Below are 22,813 nucleotides of genomic sequence, written 5' to 3'. Positions count from 1 at the left end.
CTTTATGGACAATGTGAGCAAAGTAATTTTTGGAATGATTTTTAAAAGAATTCACAGCACAGTGTCTTTAGTCTGAAATACGAGTTTTATCAGGTATAAAATCTTTTCATAATTCATCCATACTCATAATCAGATAAAAATAATTCTTGTTTAAAATAGACATTTAGCTTCTTATTGAAAGGACTTAAATACTGAAATAAGCTGCTTTTTAAAAGATTCCCCAAGCACTTGTGCACAGTGAAGAGGAGCGGGACAGCCCCAGGCAGGTGGTGGCAGGTCCCAGTTCAAGTCCTGATGTCCTGTGTCACATCCAGCAGCGCCAGCTCCCGGATCTCCTCCAGCAGCTGGTACAGGCTGGGCCCCTTGGTCTGGCAGAACTCCCGGCACTCCTCGTCCATCACTTCCAGCCTGGCTCTCTCCTGGGCACGCTGGGCCTCCTCTGCACACTGGCTGACTTCTTTCACCAAGTCAGACCTGACCACGTGGAAGCTCTCGCGCGCAGCCTCGGCGTCCGCAGTGCGGTGCGGCGCGTTGCTGATGATCTCCAGCTTGATGCTTTCGGCGTGGCAGCGCGAAGTCTGCACGAGGATTCTCACCTGCAAAGCAATATTGTCTTTGGGTCTGTGACGGTGCCGTTTCCTTTTCCTCCCCTCAGGTGAGATACTCACTGTGATGTGATCGAAAAGGCTCAAGGTCAGCGAGTCTCCGGTAGTTGTGGTGGAGGTGATTTGATGCTGAGAGCGATGGAGGGATCCAGGCTTCCACTGGCAGCTCCCAGCCCCTTGACAGGAGATGACCAGGCCCTCTTTGTTTTTCATGTAGGCTGCACCTTTGATTCCATACCTACAACAGAGCAGAGAGAAGCTCTTCTAACCATTTTCAGCCTGTTCAGGTCTCTTAGTTTCAAAATCCACAGGCTGGCTGGGATTGTAGAAAAGCAACAGGAAGCATCCTGATAATCCTGCCTCAGGAACACTGATAGGTGTTGTCACAGAAACCCAGACGTGAAAACAGCATGGAGACAGAGACTGGGGTGTTTTGAGAGCAATGAAGCAAAAATGAAATAGTCAGTGATCCCTTATCTTAGTGTTGGGTGGGGCCTGGAATGGCTCAGTAATAGAAGAGCAGCGTTACAGGTTTTTCCAGACAGACAGTGAAGAGACAGTTCTGCATTAAAAAAAAGCTTGAAGAGCAGCAGCGTGCTTGCCCTGGGTTCTCCGTAAGGCAGCAGGCTCTCCTGCTTGGGGAGATGATGCATTTACAGGGAGCCAGGTTTCATAAGCTCCCTGCAACCATTACCACCTCTGGGTTCTGGCCAGCAGCCCCAGAATGGCTTAAAATATTAGTGAGATGGCATCATCAGAGGTGTTTGAAAAACAAAGATGTTTTAATTAAGAGGAAAACAACAAACTATACAGAACAAAAGAGAGAACCTGTGCTAGGTGCAAGGAGGACCTTTGCACCTGCTACAACACCGCAGAAATGCACCAAAAGTCTGTAAGGAGTGAGGAGGGATTCCTGGCATCCTGCCCATTAAAAACTAACAGGGTTTTGAGGTACAGTTCTAGGGTCCAGCTGGGGTCTCTGTGCTGGCACAAGGCCAAATTAGGTATCAAAGTCTCTGTTTATTTTATTTTCTAAATGAAACAAAGAGTGAAACCCCAAATCCTTCCCTAAGATGGAAACCCCTGCTACTGTGAGGGTGCAAACCCCAGCCCATGAGGTTCACTTCGCCATGGAGGCTCTGGCTCTTGAGGCTCACAGCCGGCCCTCTGGAATGCTGGAGATGCCAGGTGTGCATGGAGCTGTGCCAGGCCGTGCCCTCCCGGAGCTCCAGTAGCACCAGGTGTCCCTGCCAGCCGCCCCCAGCCCCGGGCTCACCGGGGCACGAAGACCAGCACGCCGTTGGTGCGGATGGAGTAGATGACGCCGTCGGCCACGCAGCGCTCGTCGCTCTCGGCGCTCCTGTCTCGGAAGTACATGCACTGGAAGAGCTCTGTGGACTGCTTCTGAGCACGCTGGGCTGCCTGTGAGCACCCCCCACACACACACAGAGACAAAAACCTACGTAAATATTCCAACACGCGGCTCTGGCTTTGATTTCCACAGCTGCTTTTTCCCATTAGTTACTCTCTTACCTCTGCCCGAGAAAAATTACATCTAAAAAATCTTACAAGCAGTACAAGTGAAATATGAACACTTTTACTACCACTCTCAGAAGAAAACTGACATTTAAAAAAACCCCAAAGCACTACAAATAAAGGTGAAGTGCTACTGTTTACAAAAGCCACAGTCAGGACTGTTATCCCGTTCCCCAGGGCACCATGGATGCTCCCACAAGGATGCCCTTACCCGGTTCCTGTTATTGATGTGCCTGCACAGCTCCTCCAGATCCTTGTTACTGATGATGCTGTCCTTGCCCTCGCCCCTGGCTCCCCCCAGCGTCGCTGCCATCAAGAGCCTGTGCACAACGATGTCAGCGTATCTCCTGATGGGAGAAGTGAAGTGAGTGTACCGCTCCAGGGCCAGCCCTGCCAAGAGAAGGGAACAGAGGTGAGCACTCCCAGCCACCACGTGCCTCCCCCAGCACTGCAGAAATGACAGGAAAGGGACCAGGTACCGTAATGATGGAACTGCTCCTCGGGACAAGAGCCAGTCGAGAAGTACAGGGCGTTGGACATGGCGTGGGTGGCCATGGAGCGCAGCAGTTTGTTCACAATGGGATCCGAGGGGTCGTGTGCTCTGTCCAGAGACTCGGCCAAAGCCTTGTTGGACCTGGTAAAAAGGTGTTAATTCCAAAGAAAATGATGCTATCCCTGGTTATAATGGCTCACAGTTAACAATAGCATAAAATCCACATAGAAGTTAATAGGTATTCATACAAAAATGGCAAGCAGACCGATACCGAAACTTTCAGTGCAGTTTAGTAACAGCTCTGCTCTAACAAAATCTTCAGAAAAATCCCAGTTTTCACCCAGTTGTCTGCTGCAGCCTGGAGAACCAGGGACTGAACTCCACCCTGTGCAGTACAAAAGAGTGAGCTGGTCCACACCTTTGTGTCCAGCACAAATGGGAGAAGGTGACACCCAGGTCACAGAGGCCCTACTGGTGCCCTTCACCATTGGCCTTCTCATGCTACCTTGCTCCAAGTAATTCTGAATTGTTTGGAATAATTTAAAATGAATACATTGCACAGAATTCACCTAATTTAAACCAGTACTCTCTTACACAGGAAATCCAGTACAAACAAGGCCACTGCAGAGCTTCACCACTGCACAGTGGCTGAACAAATGTTTTGGCTGGGTATGTCTACAATTATTCAGCCACTGCCATTTGCAGTACAGCCAGCAGAATGCAGCCAGCTCCTCCTGGTCAGAACATCAGCAGAAAGGTTCTGATAAAACTTTTTAAGAACTGCTAGGCACTGTCTCTTAACATTGATACTCAGAGCTGGAATTGTTTCATGATAACATGGCCGAACAGTTAATTGCTTATCTTTAATTACAGAGCTTTAATAATAAAACATACCGTGTGTCTATTGAGAAGCCTTTGGCATTGGCACATTCCCGAAGCTCAGCGAAGAATTCCTGGCGGGGCGGAGGGTGCTGCCGCAGCAGAGCTTGGTGGGGGAAATCCTCGGCAATCCTTTTCGCCACCCAGTGGTTGGCCAGGATCATGCATTCCGCCACGGTCTCGTGCACTTCCAGCGGCTGCTTGGGGATGAGGTCGTGGATGTTCCGTTTGTCGTCCAGCTGCACTCGGATCTCGATCCCTTCCAGCTCCAGCGCGCCGCACCTGTCCCGCTTAGCTCGGACGCGTCGCGCGACGTCGGTGAGCTTGGATATGGCCCAAACCAGCTCAGCCAGCTTCTTCTGCCTCGTTCCTTCATCCAGGCCTTTCAGCTCCAGGATATCCCCCACGGCACTCGTGTCCCCATCCAGCAGCGCCTGGGCTGTCTCGTACTCCAGCTTGTAGGCAGAGCGGATCAGCGTTCTGGTGTACTGAACCCGCAGCGTCTCGTACGATTCCTTCTCCAGCTCCCACAGGACGCTCACAGCGTACCTTGAAGGCAACACCACAGCTCTGGAATACTTCTGCTAGACTTAAAACTCCCACTTCAAGCACATTCAACTCTTAGAAATCCACAGATTTAATTCTGGTTGTGGAAGCATCTTTTTCGTCATGAAACCAGTGCTCAGCAACGCCACTAAAGAATACACTCGCCTCTCAGTCTCATGAGTGACAACTGAAATGAGGAGCAGCTACACAGCAGTATTTTCAATTCACCTGCTGAAGCAGAGTACCCCTAAGGTATAAGGTGTCCTCTAAGTTAAAGCAGAGCTACACTGTGATAGTTATTTTTTAGTTTAATTTTATTTTTTATTTTATTAGTCCGACGCATCCACAATGAACACCTCTGTACCCTGAACATCCTCATGCCAGCCTTGCACATCCTCAGGCCAGCAGCCAACTGAGCCTGTCAATTGATATAAACTGGTCTATAAAATTCACCCTACCTGTGGTAGCAGTGCAAGGTAACTTTCAATGTACACAATTCTTCCAGCAATAATGTAAAATGACTCGTGAAAGTGTCCCTGGCCAGAGGAACTGCCAAGCCTTACCTGTCCACCCCGCTGAGGAGGGAGCAGAGGTCAGCGCTGAGGACGGAGGGCAGCATGTCATGGCGCCGATCCGCCAGGTAATACGTGGTAGCCCTGCAACAAAACAGCTTCTGCTCTTCCCACCAGGGCTCCTGGGGCTGGGGTAAAAGCATTGCTCCACAGCCTGATTTGAAAAGGTTATTCCTGCAGAACTCTCACAGGTGCAATACCAGAGTGAAATTATTGAAATAGCTCTTTGTGCACTACAGCCCTGAATTGGCCATCCTTGGTATTTCAGCTGCCGTTAACAGCAGAACCAGCCTGGACAAAATCTGCTCACTGAAGAAGAGGTGATTTAATGGCTACATCAAACATCTCTGCTGCCTGCACTTTATACCTCTTTGAGTCTACAAAGAACACAGTTCATGAAGGGATTCAGCAGTTTAACTTCAAAACAGCGGCAATAAAAGAAAAAAGAGAATGAAATATTTGCACATTAAAAGACAAGACTGAATATTAAAACATAAGCCTGGCAAATACCTCTGGAATTAAATTCATGTAAGACTTAATGCCATTTTGTAGGTGTTCATCTCCCTTGGAATGCAAACAAGTGGTTTTTAAAAATACTTTAAGTCACAGATGTTAAATTAGACTATAAAGCAAAGAGGAGTGATTAGGGAAAAATAAACTTGTACAGCTTTCTGGAAAATGTGTCCAAATAAAAGCAGAATGTCATTAATTACATAACAGTTTCATTAGCTTTAAGAAGTCTTTGGTAAAACATGAAAGGTGAAAGCACGTTTCTTTCCTCCCAAAATTTCCTTAAGGGTAGCATCACAAACTTCCGAGCTCCACAAATTTTCCAATTTCCAGAAAATAACTTACCTTGCTCTGGCCTCAACATCAGTGTAGGAATTTGCAGCCACGAAGTGAGTGACATCTGCAATGTGCACCCCCAGCTCGAGGTTCCCGTTGGGCAGGGTCCTGACAGAGAGAGCATCATCCACATCCTCGCAGCCCTTGGGGTCGATGCTGAAGATCAGGTGGGTGTCTCTCAAGTCAAGGCGTTTCTTTGCCTCCTCTGGGCTCACTTTCCATGGATTCTTTGGAGAACTCACTGGCATTTCCCTCATCTATACAGAAATATTGTTGATGAACACAGATTTATGGATTTTCTACAAAAAGATGCCAACAAATTAATTAGTTTTTCAAATTCTTCTTTTGTTTCATTTTTCAAGTCCACTACAAAGTGTGGAAAAAATTAAAAGAATTCTATGTGTATTGGTTATTACTGTGGTGATACTGCAGCTCTGGCAAATCTAACACTACATATTGGTTTTTTAGTCTTCTTCTTTCAGTTAATCGTAGGTATAATCACAATAGTTATCTATGAAAGCTGGTTAAAAACAAAATATTTAAGACAATGGTTTCAGTAGGATGAGGCCTTTAGGGTGAGTAGCATAACCACACACTAAAGACAGAAAAATCTTAAAAGTCTAACTCAAATTTGAATTAAGAGTTTGTAATATTCTCCTCACAGCAAAAGGATTATCTTAAAATCACTCTTGACTTGAAAATCCGTAGTATCAACAGAACCACTGATCCAAGAGATTCCAGAAAAGTAAAGTAAAATGATAATAAATTTTCAGCTATCAAAATGGGCTCTCAAAAACCCACTGGCAACAACATTGCTGAGCTGTGAGAGGGTCCCCCTCTGAGAAATGAGACCCTGAAAATGAACAGAAAGGACTGGATCTGATCCCAGAGACAAACCTGGATTTCTGAGAAAGGGGCAGCACAGATGCTGTTCTCTACCAGGATGGCTGCAATTTCCCCCTCGAGGTCTCCGATCCTCCCCAGCACTCTCACAAAGTGTCCGTTTGGGTACAGCGAAGTCGACTCCCAGGAATCGATGCGCACGACAACTCTGAACTCCTGCGGCAAGACAGCTCTGTCAGAAGAGCTCTGTGCCCCTGGAAAGGACCATTTACACCCCTACCACAGCCTTTCATCGAGCAGAAAAAACCCAAAGCAAGTGGTGTGTAAGTGCTCAGGGCAGCTGCACTGTGGGCCACATGCAGAACTCAAATGAGCTTTGTTAGCTGAAACTGAAGTTCTGACAGGAATTGAACTCAGTCCTTCAAGGCAAAAACTGAGCCCTCACTTTAATAAACTTTAAAACGTTAATCATTTTACCATGTTTTTGTCAAGGAAAACATCATCAAAGCCTATAACACCCACAGAGCTTTGCAGGAACACAGAACAAACACTTCAGTTAAATTACCTGTAATGCCTCAGCCTGCTGAGTGCTGATCCGGATTTTGGGAATTCGGTAATCCCAAGGTGTCACAAGGACTTTCTGAGCATTTCTGCCCTGGGACTGGCTCTCTTCTTTAGAGGGGAAAGTCACCACATAATCCCTCCAGTTCTTCTGCATGATTCCAACTACTTTACCTTTAAATAAGGAACATTGTGCATTAAAGAGTTAAACAGAACCAAGAAAGCAAAGATGTGGGAGACGCAGGAGACTCATTGCCTTGTAAAATAAACTGAAGTGTCCCCAAATCTGTCACAACTGCCAACAACATATGGTGTGCAGACAATACAAGTGCGTCATAAACTACTGTTGGCACAGGCAGGTTTTAAAGAGCTTTTATTTATGTGGAGGCTAACTCATTGTATAGATTTCAGCTGATACACGACATAAATTATTCAGAGATTCCCACTGCTGCTGAAACGTGGCCAATACTAGTAAAACAGATTTTTTTTAATGGCAAAGAGCAAAACAAAACATGATTTCCCTACAAAAAGAGAATTAACCTCTTAAAACTTTTAGCTCTGACCTCAACAAATTCTTAAGATGCAGCTACAGCTGCAGAGTAATAATTTCAAACAAGACTCTAAGTGCCCATGGTACCCAGGCATGTCACACCTAACCTTTTTATTATTATAATTATTATTTATCAGCAGGGAATGAAAGATGCTTCTCCTCACCTGTGGGCATAGGGTCACCTGTGGTGTCTGCAGGTGCTTTGTCCTCAGTCTCATTTTCACAGAGGGCAACAGTTCTTCCCTTCCATTCATGCACAGGGAGCAGCTCAACCACAACCACGTCCCCGTGGATTGCACGATTCCGAGCCTTTGACCCATAAATAAGGATGTCACTTTGAAGTTCTGTATTTAAAATAAAAAGAAACAGAATTATAACATGCTAAAAAAAACCAAAAAAACCTCTCCACTCTTGGCAGCATTCTGCTGAAATAACAGAAAATTACTTTTCCAGTATTTCTTCCAAAAAGGACTACTGGCAAGAAATTAATATGGCAAGGAAATGAAAACCTTTTCCTCTTCTTTGGTTTTTTTTTTAAGGATCAATTAAGGAATTCTGTAAGTGAACTTCTGGATAAAAAGCAGCATAGGCTGGGATGAGTTCATGGTTCTTAGGCAGCAGCTTTAAATTCACACAGCATATTTAAATCGTGAAAGACACTGCCACAGGATTCTGAGCAGGGCTCAGAAGAAAACAAGCTTTTAAAAATAACAAGTATACTGAGCACTGGTTTGGCTGCAGGGTCTGTCACAGGGACACCTGAAAGCAGTTATTAGTGAGAGCTGGGCCAATGTGTCTGTGCAAGGGCAATGTTCCTTCTAAGGTGCTGATTAGTACCTCATGCCAGAGAGACAATCCTGGATCACTTTGGATCAGCATGATCCAAAAGGCAATTTTCCAATGATGCTCACAAAGTCCAGCCTAATCCTGCCAACGCCTATGCAAACTCTTCCTGCAGTCAAAGGAGTGCTCACCTGAGCTTAGAGCAAAGCACAGGGACAATTTGCACCAGATTTCCCTTCAGAGAGGTGCAGGAAAACAGGACAAGAGGCCAGAATTTGGCCAGAGGTGGTAAGAAAGAGGAAGGAAGGAGTTCTCCTCACCAGTTCCACCCTCTGGTTAATCTCCTTTCTGGCCCATGAAAACCACACAGGCACTGCAGTGTCCCAGCCTTCATCTGGTTTGAGAACTGAACACTTCTCACCTGTGTCTTTGCTGCCAACGCCCTGAAGGCGAACAAAAGCTTCCAGCTGTGCTCGGTGTTTATTGACATTCAGAGTACCCTGGAAGAGACCAACAAACCAACCAGGAGAATGAAACAGTCACCCTAAAAACAGACAACTTGAAAGGATAAAATTTGGGGGGTTACAATTATTTTTACATGAATTAGTTTTTATTGATCCGTAGGTTATTTTGAACACAACTGTTCTCTCTATAGGGGGAATGCAGGGTGTTGAACTTTAGGAATTGACTTCAGTATAAAGTAAATTCTTCAAAATACTGAATTTATTTATAAGACGGTAAATGACATTTACCATTTACCACTCGATTTACAGGTAGGTCACATACCAAACTGAAGAAAAATCCATAGCAAATTTCAAATCCTCAATGGCCAATTCACACTTTAACTTCTTCAAGACAAAAAAAAAAAAAACCAAACCAACAAGACCCAAACAAAAAAAACCACAAAAAACCCCCAAACAAACAAACCAACCAACCAACCAAAAAAACCCCAAAAAACAACTTTGAAAAAAAATTCACATGTCCCAACACAGTGTAGGGGGAAATATTTTGAGAATCCTAAGAATCCTAATCCCTTCCATCGTCTTTTTTTTTGGGGTTTTTTCCCCCCCTCTTCCCACCACAGCTGTATTTCTTTCTCTCATCACTCTAATTTAGGCAACTCAAGCACAAGACTGCACTGCTCTGTGTATGTTCTCTATATAACAAATACCTGCAGGTATCTTCCAGATTTGATGCCAGCCTCCAGGATTTCCACAGGTAAGTGCTCAGGATATTCTTTTCCATGGTTCTCTTGGCTTTCACTCTCCCGTTCTCGCCGAGCCTGGACTATGGAGTCAAAGAGCTCATGGGCAGCCTTTAGGTCAGGCCAGAAGTTATCCAAGTAATTCTGTATGCACAAATTGAAATAAACAGGAAAAGTATTCTGAGATCTCTGTTCTTTTAACAATGCATTTGGAAAGCCCATAATGGACAAGAGCTGTCTCACACTATAGCCAAGTAACACCTCCAGGTGGTAATGATGAGTCTGCTCTAAACCCCACAGATGTGTCCCAGGTAAAGCCCAATCCACTGCTAAATACAGCAAAGGTCAATCAGTTTGGTGCAGTTTTTACTCAGCGTCCCACAGATATAAACATTCCATGCCCTGATCTCACTGAATACCAGTGGTATCAGAGATGGACACCAAAATGAAGAATGAATTATCTTCTCAGACATCACTGTACCCTCAGCAGTCCAGGCAAAGCAACTGTCAGAACACTGCTGACGGATATTTGGGCTACAGCTGCTTCTGGACTGCTTGCACTCCAGATCAGTGCCTGAGGGAACTGATCACTGCTCATCAATGCCAAACTCCTTAAAAACAAGGAAAACAAAGAAAGCAAGGAAAAGGTCTCCTAAGAAAGATGACCTCTATCCTCAGAGCTGCTGTTTATCTTTCCAGCTCTCTGCTTTGATCACTGCCTTTGGCTTCTCTGACATTCCCATAAGTGACAATTTGCTCACTTTGATAAATGGAGACACGAGTTACCATCACAGTTTTCTTCAATGTAAACTCTGACATGATTTGCAATACACTTTAATGTACCTGCTTTATCATTTTGATGCAGCATAAAGGCACCCTTTTATTTTTCTGGCATGTTACCTTGAAGGAGATCACAAACACTCCTTCTGTTTCATTTCCGTACTGCCTGATGGCATCTTCATCTTCTGTTACCATAACAACTGGCATCTGACCCAGGCAGTGATTGTGATACCAGGCTGCTGCATTGTAAATATTCCTAGAAAGGCAAAGTTTGAAATAAGGTTTCTGGCATAGCTCATTTGGTACTTGCAAGTTTTTGCTGGCTTCGTACGAACGAGACTTTGATTTAACACTCAGACTTTTGAGAGATTATACACCAAGCCACAGACACATTCTTTTGCAAAAATGTTCCTGTGCCATTCTCAAGCACCACAAAAAGGAAAGAGAACACAGAATAGGATTTCCTCCCCAGTACATCCACTTGTGGCCTGGTTGCAGCACAGCATGAAGCTCCTCTGAGCGAAAGCTTGTAAGAAGCAGGCTGGAGGTGCTAAGACTCTGATGCTACGGGGTGTGACTTTAAACTGATCCAGCTTTTTCTTGAGCATTATTGCATTTAATTTAGTACATTTTGTCTATTTCCCTAAGAAAACAACACTGATACTTTTATAATCATAAAGCACAATACAGATTTCCAGTGAGTGTGAACTGTTGCAGAGCTAGGCAGAGCAATAGCGTGAGCTCTCAGTACCTGGTGCACGCTCACATTCCTAAATACAAAATCATGATGCTGTGCAGTGTGACACTGCAGAGGTTCAAACAAACCTGGTCTGCCACTTCTCCATGGATTCTCCCTTCTCCCTGGGCAGGTAGCAGTGCTGGTGGAATTCATTAGCAAACACAGTACAGTCATGACGGGGATCCTTCAATAGATTTCGTAACTTGTTGTACTGTCTGGAAGGAAAAAAGGTAAATATATTCTTGTGCTTTCTTTTGAAAAGGCTATTTTAACTCCATTTGAAAATACAGCTGAAAAACTCCAGAAAACTACTGTCATGCACTCATTAAATTACACCACTGATGATAAATCCTAAACTACCACCTGCAAGCAAACTCTTTTACTTGTCTTCCAATGAGACCCACAAAACATCCTAAGTGTTCAGGAACTTGTTTTGTTTGTCACTTTTGGGGCAAAGGCCATTTCTGCAAAAGCATTTGTGCTTTAGAAATATGGGAAGGCCCTGAGAGCAATTTTTACTCTGAAATGCTATGGCAATGCTCAGGTTAATGTATGGTGAGCTAAGTACCATACAATAATATTAATTGCTCCCCAAAGACAAGCGCTCAGGCATCGATACAGCAAACCCAAACCTGTCCATATTCTAGCTGTGGGCACGTGATAGATCATTACTGCAAAGTCTAATTAATTCCTGTCACCAGCCACTTGATTAGTTAATTATGCTACAGGTTTCATACTGCTCCTATCAAGTGAAAACTCTGCCAGGCATTGCTATCTATGGATCACAAAGGATCCTTCCCCTTCTGTAAAACTATATTAAGACACTTGAGAGGCCTAAAAACAAATTGCACATTTTACAAATCACTATTTTTACTTCAATCTAAATAAAAAATAAGTTCTTACGGGATAAATACCTGCGTCCTTTCTGATGCTGCACAGCCTGACAAGCTGTTTGCATGAAAATAATTCCTTTCAGCTCCGGAAATTCCAGAATCTCCAGGTACTCCTGAACAACTCTGCAGTCGGGGACAACGTAGTGTGTGACATCATCTGATAATAATTTGCCATCTGGAAGATAATTCAGAGTTTCAAGGTTCAAACTTTCAGCTGCAATATTGGTTTCTTAAAAATATTTCCCAATGTACGAAAATTAGAGTTGTGTCTCCTCAAATGGGTGCATTTCTTTTTCTGATGAACAAAATTATGGATATTACAGAATAATTCTGTGGTACAGTCCATAAATTTGTGACAAAACTCTTCTGCATCCACTGATGCCAACATTTAGTAAATGTTGCTCTGTACTCCTCTGTATAGAATTTAGCAAATTCTATACAGAGGAGTGAAAATGATCCACTTCCATTATGAAAAGGCTATAACTTAAGAGCAAGGGTTACAGTTCTTTCTCCTCAGCTTCCAAATGAAAAAGGGACTGTACATCTGGCACAGAAAATCTTCTCATGGAATTTCCAGAGGCTGCAGAATTCTGAGCAGTTTCTTTACCCTGCTCCCACAGCTCTCTCTGTTCAAACACACCATTTACAGCAGGCTCTTTACAAAAAGGGCACAGGCAAGGGTACACATAGAGAAAACCACTGCAAGGATGTTTTTAAACCTAAACTATTCACCATCAGTGTTAATTTTCTTTATAGAGACTCCACCCCTTAGGAACATGCCATCAAAATATCACACACATCACAGATGACATCTTAAAATGTACCTCAAAATTAAAGGGTTTAATTGCTTTTGGTATTTCAAAGATTATCCGAAAGCCTTCAGATGGGAGGGCATCTCCACTGTATTTTCTCTTAATACCTATTTATTCTTTATTATAAACACTGAACTGCTGAACTCACCACAGTGCAGGCAAATTATACAGAATGAAGTACATAGATACTGACAAGTCAGGTTATTTTCACGTATTTCTTAGAAGCTGCCACGGGACAATCTTTGAGCTGTGACCACAAGAAGTGTGAATCCAGCACAATCGTGCAGGCAGTAACTTGGCCTCATCTGACACTGAAGGCTTATAATGGATGATGGCAGCAGGCAGACAAGAAAGCTAATATTTATTAATAATTCAGAAGAGCATTAGAAGTGAAATGCCACTAGAAGATTTATGAGCTCTGCCCTTACAAAGTCCTCCTTGCCTAACCCATATGTCTAGAGCAGAATGACTCCCAGGCAGGCACAGCTCACCCTCACAAGCACCTGCTGATGGGATTTTTTTGCAGGCAGTCTCTCACAGAGCATGAAATAGATTTGCTCAGCACACTGTGTAAAGTCAGGAAGGAAAACAAATATTTCCCTCACATCTGGGTTACCCTGAATAATCACAGAGGGACATATTCTGACAGTCACCTGTAGCACAATTTACGATTTAAGTACAAAAGAGGGGGAGTTAAGCACAGCAGGAGAGGTTGGACTTTTTTCCTTATATATGCCTTTAATTTATCCTTGAGGAATTCATAATCAAATGCAATATTTTAGGGAGCAATAACTATCATTAGTCCTGATCTCCCAGATAGCAATAATACACTATAATAATATGAATAACACACCTTCTGCCCTCGATTGAAACCTAAACCAAAAGTGAAAACATCTATGCCAATCATAGTTCCAAAGGGAAAAAAAAAAAGAAAAGTCACAATTCTCAACCTTTCCTTTCAGGCAAGTCATTTGGTCGATTTCAACAGGTTGGATATTATGTTTGTTATTTCCCAGTCAGTTTCCTGCATCAAATAAATTGTGCTATTGAACAACAACAACAACAAACCCAGCTGAAATATCAACCACAGCTCGGGTGATGATCTATGATGCACATAACAGCACCACAGTATGTAAAAACAACAACAAATGCACACACCAGAGCCTGGCAGCCTTCCCGTGTCTGAAATGCCCTGATATAACACAGGCAATTACATTTAATTACTGAACAGAAATAGCTGCTGATGCAGAATTACAACGACTTCAAGATAATGGCTTGGCCCCATTGTAATACTTAACAGGTATGTACAGAATTTAACTCATGCTATAAACCATCACCCTGCAGAAATTAATGCATTTTAAAAGATCTTTTAAAACGAGGTAAGTGTAAAAACGGAACAACCCTTTAGCCGTTTATCATTGCCAGTAAACTGTTCACAGTTAAACCCTCGATTCCTTCCACTCTTAACGCCTCGTTGATTTCTAAAGGATCTTGCTTTAAAGGAAAACTATTGCTACAGCCGTGATTTGCTCAGCACGGTCCGGACACCCCAGGACCGGGATCATCCCTTCCGCTTCAGGGATAACACCAACCCAAGGATCATCCTCTGTCCTCAGGGAACGCCCCCAGCTCAGGGATCACCCTCTGTCATCAGGGATCCCCCCCAGCTCAGGGATCACCCTCTGTCATCAGGGATCCCCCCCAGCTCAGGGATCACCCCTGCTCAAGGATCACCCTCTGTCCTCAAGGATCACCCTCTGTCCTCAGGGATCTCCCCCGCTCAGGGATTTCCCCAGCCCGGGGATCACCCTCTGTCCTCACGGATCACTCTGCCCCCAGCTCTGCCTCCCGCCACCCCGGGGGACGCCGCCCACCGCCCCGGCCCGGCCCGCGGGCGATCCCGGCTCTGTCCGTGCTCACCCCCGGCTCCCCCCAGACCCCTCCCGGCGGAGCCTCACCGCGGGCGCAGGCGGCGCGGCACTGGGCGCTGCGGCACAGGGCGCTGCGGCACGGCACGTCGGGGCGCAGGTAGTGCTCCCGCACCACCCTCACAGCGCGGCCCTGCTGCCCCCGCAGCTGCAGCACCTTCTCCGTGCGGAGCATCGGGGCGGCGGGCACCGGCCGGGAATGGCGGGGAGCGGCGGGGACCAGCGGCCCCGAGGCCGCGACTGCCGGGGCGCCTGCGCGGGGCGGGGCGCGGGGTCACAGCGCGGAGAACGGCCGCAGCCGAGGGGCGGGAAGAGAGCGGGCGGGGACGAGCTGAGGAAACAGGATGGGGACGAGCTGAGGGGACCCGGCGGGGACGAGCTGGGGAAACAGGATGGGGACGAGCTGAGGGGACTCGACCTGAGGGAATCGGGGGCGGGATGAGGGACCCAGGCGGGGACGAACTGAGGCAACGAGAGATGAGGGGACCGGACGGGAACGAGCTGACGGGAACGCGGTGGGCTGAGGTACAGACGGGAACGGGCTGAGGGACAGACGGGAACGAGCTGAGGGAGCTGGAACTGGAGCTGAGGGCAGACGGGAACGAGCTGAGGGAGCTGGAGCTGAGGAACAGCGGAGGCGAGGAGAGGGAGCTGGAACTGAAACTGAGGGACAGCGGGAACGAACTGAGGGAGCTGGAGCTGAGGGACAGAGGGAACGAGCTGAGGGAGCTGGAACTGGAGCTGAGGGACAGCGGGGACGAGCTGAGGGAGCTGGAGCTGAGGGAGCTGGAACTGGAGCTGAGGGACAGAGGGAACGAGCTGAGGGAGCTGGAACTGGAGTTGAAGGACAGCGGGGACGAGCTGAGGGAGCTGGAACTGGAGCTGAGGGACAGCGGGGACGAGCTGAGGGAGCTGGAACTGGAGCTGAGGGACAGCGGGGACGAGCTGAGGGAGCTGGAACTGGAGCTGAGGGACAGCGGGGACGAGCTGAGGGAGCTGGAGCTGAGGGAGCTGGAACTGGAGTTGAAGGACAGCGGGGACGAGCTGAGGGAGCTGGAACTGGAGCTGAGGGACAGCGGGGACGAGCTGAGGGAGCTGGAACTGGAGTTGAAGGACAGCGCGGGGGAGCTGAGGGAGCTGGAACTGGAGTTGAAGGACAGCGGGGACGAGCTGAGGGAGCTGGAACTGGAGCTGAGGGACAGCGGGGACGAGCTGAGGGAACCGGCCGGCTGAGGGAAGCAGGGCGGCCCTGAAGGGCGTGCGGGAGCGGGCTGAGGGGGAGCCCGACCAGTGCAAGCCCTGAGGGAGCCCAGGTTTGTGTGGCTGGGTGAGCGCAGAGGGCGGATTCCCGTAAATTGAGGGATGCAGTTGTGTGAATCTCCATGGTCTTTCACGGCATCATCCAGGAGAAATTCCAGGTCCGTTCCTTACCCCTGATTTTGTGTGATCACATGCCAGAGCCCTCCGGGAGGTGGGGATCGGGGCAAGCGTGCCTGCGGAGAACAGGCAAACCCTATTGACACCTAATTTTACAGTATTCACCAATATTATCCTTCACATTTACAGAGGGGAAGATAAAGGCACTGGCAGATGAAGTCTAGTCCAAGACGAAGCAGAAAAGCAGTGGAAGGTCAGGAGTCCAAAGCAGTGTGTCCGAGTCTGAGTCACTGCTCTGTGTCTGTAATGTTGCAAGTGTGGAATTTTGGGGATGATTGTTTTGACTCTTAGAAAAGCATTCATACTTTCTCAAATAATACCTGCCCACTCCATAGCTTCACTCGAACATAAATACATGGTGAGAGCTGTGTAGTGTTTGTCCTTAGGAGGGAAAAAAAATGCTTGTAAAGAGCCAAGGCAGTATGTCACTGTATGTTCCTGTTTATTCTACTTCTTATTTTTCACATGTTTTATAAAATGTGTATCTCCAGTGACTAATACTTCTAAGTAACCAATTTGTGCCAGTAAATGGAAGCACCATCTGTAAGAAGCTGATTTGCAGAAGCCAAGTTCTCAAACATCTGAGGAGGAGGAGGTGTTATAACTTAGTGAGAGACGACCAAAGTGTAGACTTGGCTTTGGGCGTCAGGATGATTTCAGATGTATTATGTAAGCAGGATGTGAGAAGAAAAGGGAAATGGAGACCAAAATGATGGAGCTCTTGTTCAGCAGGAACAAAGATGAAGTAACCCATGCTGATAGAAAGGGTAAGAAAAACACAACACTTGGGGGAAAAAGACATTTAATTGAGTTTGAAATGTGGCAGATGCTGATTGCTGACGCAGTGAGGAACACAGACCAGTGTGCTTACTCAGTGACATTCAGTGACTGTACTAAAATGAAGGTTAATTAAATAAAAGTAGCTGAGATCACTCCTCTCATTTGTGCACTGTTTCACAGAGGAAAATGGAAGACCTTTGAGCCAAGTTCACGCCCCGCTGATGCTGTTGAGTAGCTGCACATGTATTTATAACATCCTAGTCTGAACAGTTTTATCATTCTTGAGTTTCCCCACTTCCATCCTCTCTTGGAAGAAACCTCAACTGGTTGCAAAAGGCCAAGCTGGAGTCACCAGAGCCAAAGAGAACTCTTGACACTTTAACTGACAGCTGAGTTTGTCCCTGTGAGATCTGAGGTGAACTTTCATGTTGATCTGGTAATTGTCTTTACACAGGGCAAGAAGTTTGTGCAAGGACAGCCAAAACTAACAGGATAACATGCCTGTTTAATTGTTTTAAAATAAAAGTTGCAAAAATGTTGGTGTATCAATATTAGAAGATCTTACCAAATGTTGAAGAATAAAGATGGAGTGCAGTCTGCCTGCAGAACTACAGGGATGTACATTGCTTCATACAGCTTCACTCCATAAAGTACTTTGTAAAGAAAAAAAACATGGTAAAATACAAAGACATCAGTACAAGTATTTTTTTTATGGAGTATTCCTCACTTTGTCCAGTGCTCCCATGGATAACACCAGTGAGTGCTAGAGAATCTTTTATTTTATATAGTCAATAGAAGTCTTTAAAGTTCAATCCCATCTTTGTGTCTGCCTGGGATGGGAAGTGGGAGCCTCTCTGGAGCTCTCCCTGCCTGGAGAAACCTGTCAGGAGATGCAGGACAGAATTTCAGTGTTACCTTTTGACAGAAGTGTTTGGGCAAAGAAATTTGAGATCACTGGAGAATACCAACACTTGGCTCAAGTTTCCCAAGCCTGACTCATCTGACAAATGCCACAACCAAGAGGCAGAAGATAAATCTGGGATCCACACAGTTGTGGAATCAATGGAAATTGTATCTTTCCATTTGAAAAAGGCCTTTTTATCCTTTATATATATATATATGTATTTTTTTCCCCCTCTGAGTACTCTGTCGCTGAGGTACAGGGTGCAAGATATGATTATCTCATAGAATATTTTTGAAGTTGGTTCTCCCATCCTTAAAGCAATTGTGGAGCAATTGGCAATTCAGCATCTCCTTCTAATTCATCCTAAACTGGATAAATGCTCTCTTCTCTTGGAGATTCCTTCTCCTGGATTGCTGGCTCAGTCAAAGGCAAGTATTGTAAAAATTGCAGCCACATCTAGAAAGACCTCAGGATTAATATGCCATTCCTTGCACTCATAAAAAAGAAAGGTATCAGGTGATTTTAACAATGTATGTTTAATGTAATCCCGTGTCCACTGGCATTAATTATGTCCCTCTCCTTTAATTATTTTTGTCAGATCTCATGATAATTAGACTGTTATTTTGCTTAGGATTGCACTTTGACTGATGATTATCTCCTTTATCCTTTAAAATCCCTTATACAGCGTTACCAAGAGGATGTTAATGTTCTTATTTTAGCGAAAAGAAAATTATTTTGTATTCATGCATTTTTGGGTTTCCGAATTTTCTCCGTGGATTTCAGTTCGTCAAATCCACTTTATTCCTCTGCGCTTGCAGTGCCGGGCACTCCCGCTGGGGGACGCTCTGTAATCGATTTTGGGTTGAAATCGGAACTTTCGCTTCCCTGCCCGTGTCTAATGGGCTAAAATTCCACCTTTCAGCTTCCGTGCGCAAACTGCTTGGAGTTGTTTATAGCATAAAGAGACAATTTTCTCCACAAAATAAACTAGAAAGCGATGCTGCTCTATAATAAAATAAAATAATAAAAAAAGGCTTGCAGATCTCTTCAAGCATGTCAGGAATATGAAACTACACGATGTTTACAATTACTGGAAGCATAAAAGCAATTTATCACAATACCTGATATTTACTATAGCATGCATTTGATCTTCTCTCCCTCACCCTTTTCTTCCATGGATGCAGTTCAAAAGTTTACAGCACAGGAATGCAAAGCTGTGTACAATTTTGTTTCGCTTATTTTCTGTACCTTGGTTTAGTTTATCCCAGGGTTTCCCACTGTATTTAATGATGAGAGACCCTAAATATTATTAAAAAGAAAAAAAGCCTTTATGCTGAGATAATTAGAATGTTGCACTTTATCTGATCTAAAAGGGAGCTTTAGGTTGTTTGCAGCTGATAATAGCTTGGTACATTATACAGAATTTCTGCTTTCATAAAATGTGCTTATATTTGTTATGCTAGAAAATATGAAAACAATTTGTGTCGAGGGAGAGGGCCACCATATCAATCTTTTGGCCATCAAAATGCATTTGGTTTGGTGAGAGCCCTTGCACTGAAATGATGCTCAGGGTTGTCTCGGCCTCCAGGGCAGCTCCTGCAGGGTTCAGAGGATAATGGTGGTCAGAGGTGGAAAAACCCAACAGGTCAGATTTTCCACCCACTTCCAAATTGGGAGTGCTCCCTGTGATACATCTCGCTCACATCTGGGGTCAGTGCTGCACGATATCACGCTCTAAGCTTTGTTTATGTATATACCCCAGTAAATAGAAAAGAGAATAGTAAGGGTGACTTTTTACCCCCCTGCTCTCAAAATAACAAGAAGCTTCTAGGTGAAGCTGATTAATTCCCTCTTAGGCTCCTGTCATCAGAAATTAAATGGGGTTGACTCATGGGGAACTCTGCACTTGTGATTTGCTCTACAAATGAGATCTAAGAGGTTTTCCTTGAGAGCTCAATGATGTATAAAAGGAAGCTAAAGGAAAATGTATCACACTGCTTTTCTGGGCTGCAGCTGTGCATCTTAGGTGCCTTAAATTCTTCTTACTAAAAGCCCTAGAGCAAAGATTTTATGCCCGTAACTGCTCTATCCTCTGGCAAATCATGTTGCCTGTCAGGGTTGGGTAAATAACAGGTTGTTCTTAAAAAAAAAAAAAAAAAAAAAAAAAAAAAAATCCAAAGGAAAGAATACAAGATTTCAAGATACATTATTTCATAATTATTGTCAAGAACTAAGTCTCAGCCAGCAGGTAATTCAGGAATACCTAATTGTACTTAATAATACTTTAACCTCTGCTGCCCAGTTCTGTATGTAGTGATGTTATTTGGGTTTTCTTGATGCCCCTGTGTGGTAACTGACCAATGGTGAATATTTTAAGTGAATGTAAAAGTCATAAAATGACATATGCACTGCTAGCCACTTATTGTGCAATTGGAGGTTTTCATTTGGCAAATGTCCAAGCTTAAAATGTGTTTTTCATGATTATTCCCCTTATTAAAGCTCATTTGCTATTCATGGAAAGTGAGCACAAAAGAGATGTGAACAGTCAAAGAAATGCATTTAAAAATTCAAATGAATATCCAAGGGAAATGGATTTCAGCATTTGCCCAACTCTACTGGGACACTCAGCTGCTGAACGTCTTCTTAATGGGTGCCTTTGTCATTGTCCTCAAGGCTTCCATCACAAATGCTGGATGGTTCCTTACGACTTCATATTGCAGTCATTATGCAAAATTCCTTCTTGATGTGGTTAAAGTGGTTCATTAGAGAGAGGCAAGGTGAGAGTGTGCTCACCATGTGCCCGCTGCTTTTACAAATGAGGTAAAATCTAATTTGTTGTGATACTGAGTACTGAGTTTAATCTGGAGTCAAAGAAGCTCAGGTCTTTGGCCCTTGCTAAGAGCTGAGACATCCAGTGGGGACTCCAGTTATCCCTCTCTGTGTCCTAGAGATGGGAAGGATCTGATCATCAGCTGTGGGAACAAAAAACAGTAACTGATGTTTATTTTCTACTTAGGCTGAGCTCCTGCAAGCTAAATTACACCTTTATTCTTCACTTGCTTTCCTGGCAGCAGGATCTGCACGTGAGGCTCCTTCCTCTCCACTGCTCTCACCCACCAGTCTAACTGAAGTAAGTCAGGTGGTCAAAAACTCTCCTCTAGGTCCCAAACACTTGATAGAACCACCAAAGTGCAGCTTGTCACTGCCTCACTAAATACTGTAGTTCCTTATTATGCTGATAATACAAAGTGATGTGAGCAACCACAGAGCTTCTAGGGATAGATAATTGAAAAAAAATGTTGCGTCATGCAGACTTTGGACGTGCATTTACTCCTGTAAGCTGAGGTCAAAGGCTGATGCTTTTCAGAAAGGTCTTGCTTCTTTAACCAAATTTATAACTGCTTCAATTAAAGAAGATCAGATTCTTTGCCTGGGGTCACATGGCAACTCAGAGGCTCAGCCAGGGCTTGAGCCAAAGATCCATTCTCTTGGTTCATCACCCTTGGTTCATCACCCAGGAGATTTAATTCTGCTATATGATGATAAGATATTGGGCAGGTTTTATATGTTTTATAACTTTCTGAAAGAGACTGAGCTGCTGTTATAATGAGGAAGTAGTCTAATGGGTAATAAAACTAAAGAAAAACAAGATACAAAAATATTTCCAGAGGAAGTAATTAAACTTTGAACTTGTGGCAGCTGCTAAGATGTGGAACTTTCTGGGGAGGTGAAGGACATTAGAATGCCAATCAAATACCAAAATGCTCATTTAACTTAGTGAGAGACTGCCTGGGTTTTTTACATTGATGCTTATTTTAGGTATTTTCTACTCTTTCTCCAGGTGCTCATCGCAGAATGCAGTGTGTGGAGGCAGTGCACGGCACCAGGGTGAGCGCGTGTCCCCCACGTTGGACGAGCTGGTGCAGCTGCAGGTAAGGGAAAGGTTTCCTGCTGCTGCAACAGGAAAGCCAAGGAGCAGCCCCAGCTGTGGGACAGAACTGTTCTGGATTTCCAGTCAGGTGCCAGGAATGCTCTTACAGATATGGCAGCCCATGCTCTCAGAAGCATGGAAGAAGAGGAGGGGCAGTCTCAGATTATTTCTGTCTAATATTTTTGCCTAAAATTGAGTTCATGTTATTTTCCAGCTTATCTCACCACCCTTCCTTTCTTTTCCCTTCTAGAATGTCCCATCCCTTCAAGTTTCATTTTTGGAATTTAATATCTCCTGTTGATGATTTCTGTTCCTTATCTTCTCTTGATCCATTTCTTCTTCTCTTTTAGATTCTGTCTCCTTCAGTCTCCAACTAACGTCTCCCCGTGTGTCAGATTAAAAAAAAATTCACAAGATGCTGGGCTGTGAAAGGAACTAGGGAATGTTTATGTGGTTGCAGCAGGCTGACCATTAAAGTGACTTTATTTCTACAGCATTTCAGATGCTGGGCTTGACAGTTTCATTTCCGAAACTATTTATACTCACAAAAATCCATAACAGCATTTCCATTATTTCCTTGTATGATTTTTTTTTGCCTATATTTTATCAAGTCATCTTCTTTTATTCAGGCCTGATTTCAGACAATAGGAATACAAAGTGGAAAAATCCTTTCTAAAAGAGACTGTAGCTTTTTATCTATTAAAGCATCTTTCTGTGTCCCAACACATTTTTATCTCAGCCTACTTTTCATCTTCTCCTGTTGATTTGATCCAATGGAATGACACGCAGGGGAGATTTAGATGAAAGTTAACCTGAAGAGGGTGTGTGCTCAGAGCTGAGGAACCTTACCAAAGCTGCCTTCCTCATTATCCACCAAAGTCCTTCTGCAGCTCTGGAGCCTGATTCCAGACCATGCCACACTAAAGAGAAGGCAGCTGTTGCTGTTGCCTCCCACTGAAAACACAGAAGGAGTAGATATTTTACTAAACTATCCCCACTGGACATCACAACAGGCTAGAATGGATAAAAATAATAGATTTTGTATTCTTGCTTTTCTAAATATAATGCTGTCTAAGCCTTTATAGATGTGATGTTCTATTTTTTTTTTTTTTGTCATTGCAAGAAAAAAACAAACAAAAACCAACCATACCAGAACTTGTAATTTTGAAAAGGAAACTACAGTTAGCATTA

The 22,813-nt window shown here is 44.5% G+C and overlaps 2 protein-coding genes across 2 annotated transcripts; one reads left to right on the top strand and one right to left on the bottom strand.

Moving 5' to 3' along the window:
- Positions 1–74: 74 nt before the first annotated feature.
- Positions 75–14,698, bottom strand: DIS3L (DIS3 like exosome 3'-5' exoribonuclease). The gene is made up of 17 exons (XM_040077355.2): positions 14,601–14,698; positions 11,852–12,005; positions 11,024–11,152; positions 10,319–10,454; positions 9,386–9,562; positions 8,636–8,714; positions 7,596–7,775; positions 6,886–7,055; positions 6,375–6,536; positions 5,487–5,734; positions 4,623–4,715; positions 3,529–4,062; positions 2,621–2,775; positions 2,353–2,531; positions 1,882–2,027; positions 669–843; positions 75–596 (listed from the first exon to the last, which is right to left on the bottom strand). Exons 2-17 carry the CDS (start codon positions 11,893–11,895, stop codon positions 285–287), a joined length of 2,919 nt encoding a protein of 972 aa, XP_039933289.2. The 5' UTR covers positions 11,896–12,005; positions 14,601–14,698; the 3' UTR covers positions 75–284.
- A 310-nt stretch (positions 14,699–15,008) lies between these two features.
- LOC120758968 (flagellar attachment zone protein 1-like) lies at positions 15,009–17,071 on the top strand. The gene is made up of 4 exons (XM_058422387.1): positions 15,009–15,085; positions 15,140–15,988; positions 16,137–16,200; positions 16,968–17,071. Exons 1-2 carry the CDS (start codon positions 15,009–15,011, stop codon positions 15,801–15,803), a joined length of 741 nt encoding a protein of 246 aa, XP_058278370.1. The 3' UTR covers positions 15,804–15,988; positions 16,137–16,200; positions 16,968–17,071.
- The last annotated feature ends 5,742 nt before the right edge of the window (positions 17,072–22,813 follow it).

The sequence above is a fragment of the Hirundo rustica genome, chromosome 13 (assembly GCF_015227805.2).
Source record: "Hirundo rustica isolate bHirRus1 chromosome 13, bHirRus1.pri.v3, whole genome shotgun sequence".
NCBI classification, from domain to species: Eukaryota; Metazoa; Chordata; class Aves; order Passeriformes; family Hirundinidae; genus Hirundo; species Hirundo rustica.
The sequence above is the reverse complement of the archived record's forward strand: the minus strand, read 5'-3'. Positions and strand labels throughout refer to the sequence as shown.